The following is a 2,892-nucleotide window of genomic DNA, read 5'->3' on the forward strand; positions in this document are numbered from 1 at the left end:
GTGTTTACTTTCCATTACCCTCGTATAGTAAGTTGTAACTAGTGTTCTAATGGGTCCTGAACTAAGAGATCAACTCGATGCCAACTTTATGAACTATCCCAAATTTGGACAAGGTAAGTTGTGAGAAATTACCGAGTGTTTACTTTCCATTACCCTCGTATAGTAAGTTGTAACTAGTGTTCTAATGGGTCCTGAACTAAGAGATCAACTCGAAGCCAACTTTATGAACTATCCCAAGTTTGGACAAGGTAAGTTGTGAGAAATTACCGAGTGTTTACTTTCCATTACCCTCGTATAGTAAGTTGTAACTAGTGTTCTAATGGGGTTATGAACTATCCCAAATTTGGACAAGTTGAGAATTGTCAATATGTTCGAGCTTCACTATTAAGTAGATAGTAGATCGTATAAAAGTAATCATCCATCCCGTTATATGCATCTCATCAGATGGGCGAGAAGAGACACCATACTGCTGGGGTAAAGGGACTTTTCAGGTGAGAAATTACCGAGTGTTTACTTTCCATTACCCTCGTATGGTAAGTTGTAACTAGTGTTCTAATGGGGCTTGAACTAAGAGATCAATTGGAAGCCAACCTTATGAACAGCTATTCCAAATTTGGACAAGGTGAGAATTGTCAATATAGTCAATCTTCACTATTAAGTAGAGGCTCAGCATTATCGTCTTGGTTTTGACGCGCTCTTCTTGATGTAATTCTCTCTGTACCTCCTCTGCGTCCATGACGTGGTAAGCCTTCATCTTCCGTGGTACCACAGTCTTGTTCTTCCATGCTATTCATACTCGCGTTCCAGCCTTCATACCCTTGGTTGTTCTCTTCATCTACAATCCTGTCACAGCTCGGCTGGTATTCATTGTTGTCTTGTTGGTAATCATTGTTAGTTTCCATACTCGCGTTCCAGCCTTCATACCCTTGGTTGTTCTCTTCATCTACAATCCTGTCACAGCTCGGCTGGTATTCATTGTTGTCTTGTTTAGTTTCATCAAACGTTCCCACATGATCGTTTTGATCCGTATCCATTGTGTCCTCGGTTGTATATTGACAATCACCTCTAGAGTTTCCACTCTCCCTAGTATCTCCCTGGTCATTGTTTCCACTGTTCTCTGAATACTCACTGATGGATGGCTCGTTTTCACAACTGTTGAGTGCATCGGTGGAATGCTCACCGGAGTTGTCCCCATCATCTGGAATGTCCTCCAAACAATTGCCTTGCTTCCAGTTTACTTTCCGATCAAATGTGCCCGAATATCTATACTGCTGTATAACATCCGCCGTTTCAACACCAGGAGTCGCTGCCAGCAATGTGAAGAACTCGCTCGCATTTCTCTCGATAATATCCCCAAGTAGGGAGTTCAGAATAGAAAACTTAGAGGCTGTAGCCGCGGTAAGTTTTGACTTCGTCTTCTTCTGCTGCAAAGACATGCTCGACTTCATCAGCTTGGATAACTTGCTTCCCTTCTTGACGGTCAGCTGAGAGGCCGAGGTTTGCTTGAAGGATACTAGGAGACGGTGGTAATGCGGTGCGTTCAGCTCAAGGTAGCGTTCCCCGAAGACGGCATCCTGGAATATCTCCTGACACTGGAGGATCGCTTGCACTATCACGCCGTCCAAGGGGTTCGTCAAGCTTGTAGAGGACGAATTTGGGGCCGCGATGGTACTGAGAACAGAGTCAAAGTTGTAACTGAGAATATTCTCCATCAGCAAAGACTCCAGCTTTTGCAGGACTTCCACCTTGATTTGAACTCTCTCGTTGATGTTGGTCAATTTGGGGCCGCGATGGTACTGAGAACAGAGTCAAAGTTGTAACTGAGAATATTCTCCATCAGCAAAGACTCCAGCTTTTGCAGGACGTCCACCTTGATTTGAACTCTCTCGTTGATGTTGGTTCCGGGGTCGAAGTACTTCCTTGGACAGAATGCTTCTATGAACGCGGTGTAAGCGGTGCCGTGCTCCCAAGTCCCGGGCCCTGCTTGGAGCAATGTGCTTAACTTGGTGACAATGTCCGTCACTAACTGACTCACATGCAGAGACACCTGGCTCAACAGTAGATTCAACTTGCACCTTGACACGGTCTGGAACTCTCCAGTTCCAAATATTCCCACCAGGAAGTGTCCGTCTGCATTATACCACAGCTTGAACACATTGATGCCCGGGTTCAAGGTCAACTTCACCGGCTGAGTACACACGATTGTTCGCTCGTCGCTCAGATATCCTGGTAGGATTCCATTACCAAACTGTAAACCTGTTGTTCTGTTCATAAGAAATAAAACATCATTTGTCCAAAAACAATTTAGAATCAAGCTCAATTCTCTTTTTATTCCTCTTCCTCCGTGACCTCACATTACTTGCCTCCACCTTTCTTTTTCATTTTTCATTTATATCCTGGTAGGATTCCATTACCAAACTGTAAACCTGTTGTTCTGTTCATAAGAAATAAAACATCATTTGTCCAAAAACAATTATTTACATATCCTGGTAGGATTCCATTACCAAACTGTAAACCTGTTGTTCTGTTCATAAGAAATAAAACATCATTTGTCCAAAAACAATTTAGAGTCAAGCTCAATTCTCTTTTTATTCGCATTATACCACAGCTTGAACACATTGATGCCCGGGTTCAAGGTCAACTTCACCGGCTGAGTACACACAATTGTTCGCTCGTCGCTCATATCTGGTGTCAAGTCTCGCCAACAGTACGGCTCTACGACCAGTTGGGTTTGATTATAATGTTTGAGAACAAGATGTGACGACTCTGCAGAGTACACGTGACATTTCTCAACAACGAGGAAGATATCAATAGTTTGCAAATCGTCCGAGAAGAGATACAAGCTAGACTGTGGTATCAAGTCATGGTAGATGAAATCCCCTTCCTCCTCAG

The 2,892-nt window shown here is 43.4% G+C and overlaps 1 protein-coding gene across 1 annotated transcript; it reads right to left on the bottom strand.

The window, feature by feature from the left end:
- Positions 1-641: 641 nt before the first annotated feature.
- On the bottom strand, positions 642-2,272 carry LOC113470810. Its single transcript, XM_026829529.1, has 3 exons — positions 1,794-2,272; positions 997-1,668; positions 642-900 (listed from the first exon to the last, which is right to left on the bottom strand). Exons 1-3 carry the CDS (start codon positions 2,270-2,272, stop codon positions 642-644), a joined length of 1,410 nt encoding a protein of 469 aa, XP_026685330.1.
- Between the last annotated feature and the right edge of the window lie 620 nt (positions 2,273-2,892).

The sequence above is a fragment of the Diaphorina citri genome, unplaced genomic scaffold, assembly GCF_000475195.1.
Source record: "Diaphorina citri unplaced genomic scaffold, Diaci psyllid genome assembly version 1.1 scaffold1843, whole genome shotgun sequence".
NCBI lineage: Eukaryota > Metazoa > Arthropoda > Insecta > Hemiptera > Psyllidae > Diaphorina > Diaphorina citri.

Coding starts and splice junctions, on each gene's coding strand:
- LOC113470810 (XM_026829529.1), bottom strand. CDS start 2,272: ATGAACAGAACAACAGGTTTACAGTTTGGTAATGGAATCCTACCAGGA. Junction 1,669..1,793: donor TTTGACTCTGTTCTCAGTAC/CATCGCGGCCCC, acceptor TGTTCTCAGTAC/CATCGCGGCCCCAAATTCGT. Junction 901..996: donor GATCATGTGGGAACGTTTGA/TGAAACTAAACA, acceptor GAACGCGAGTAT/GGAAACTAACAATGATTACC.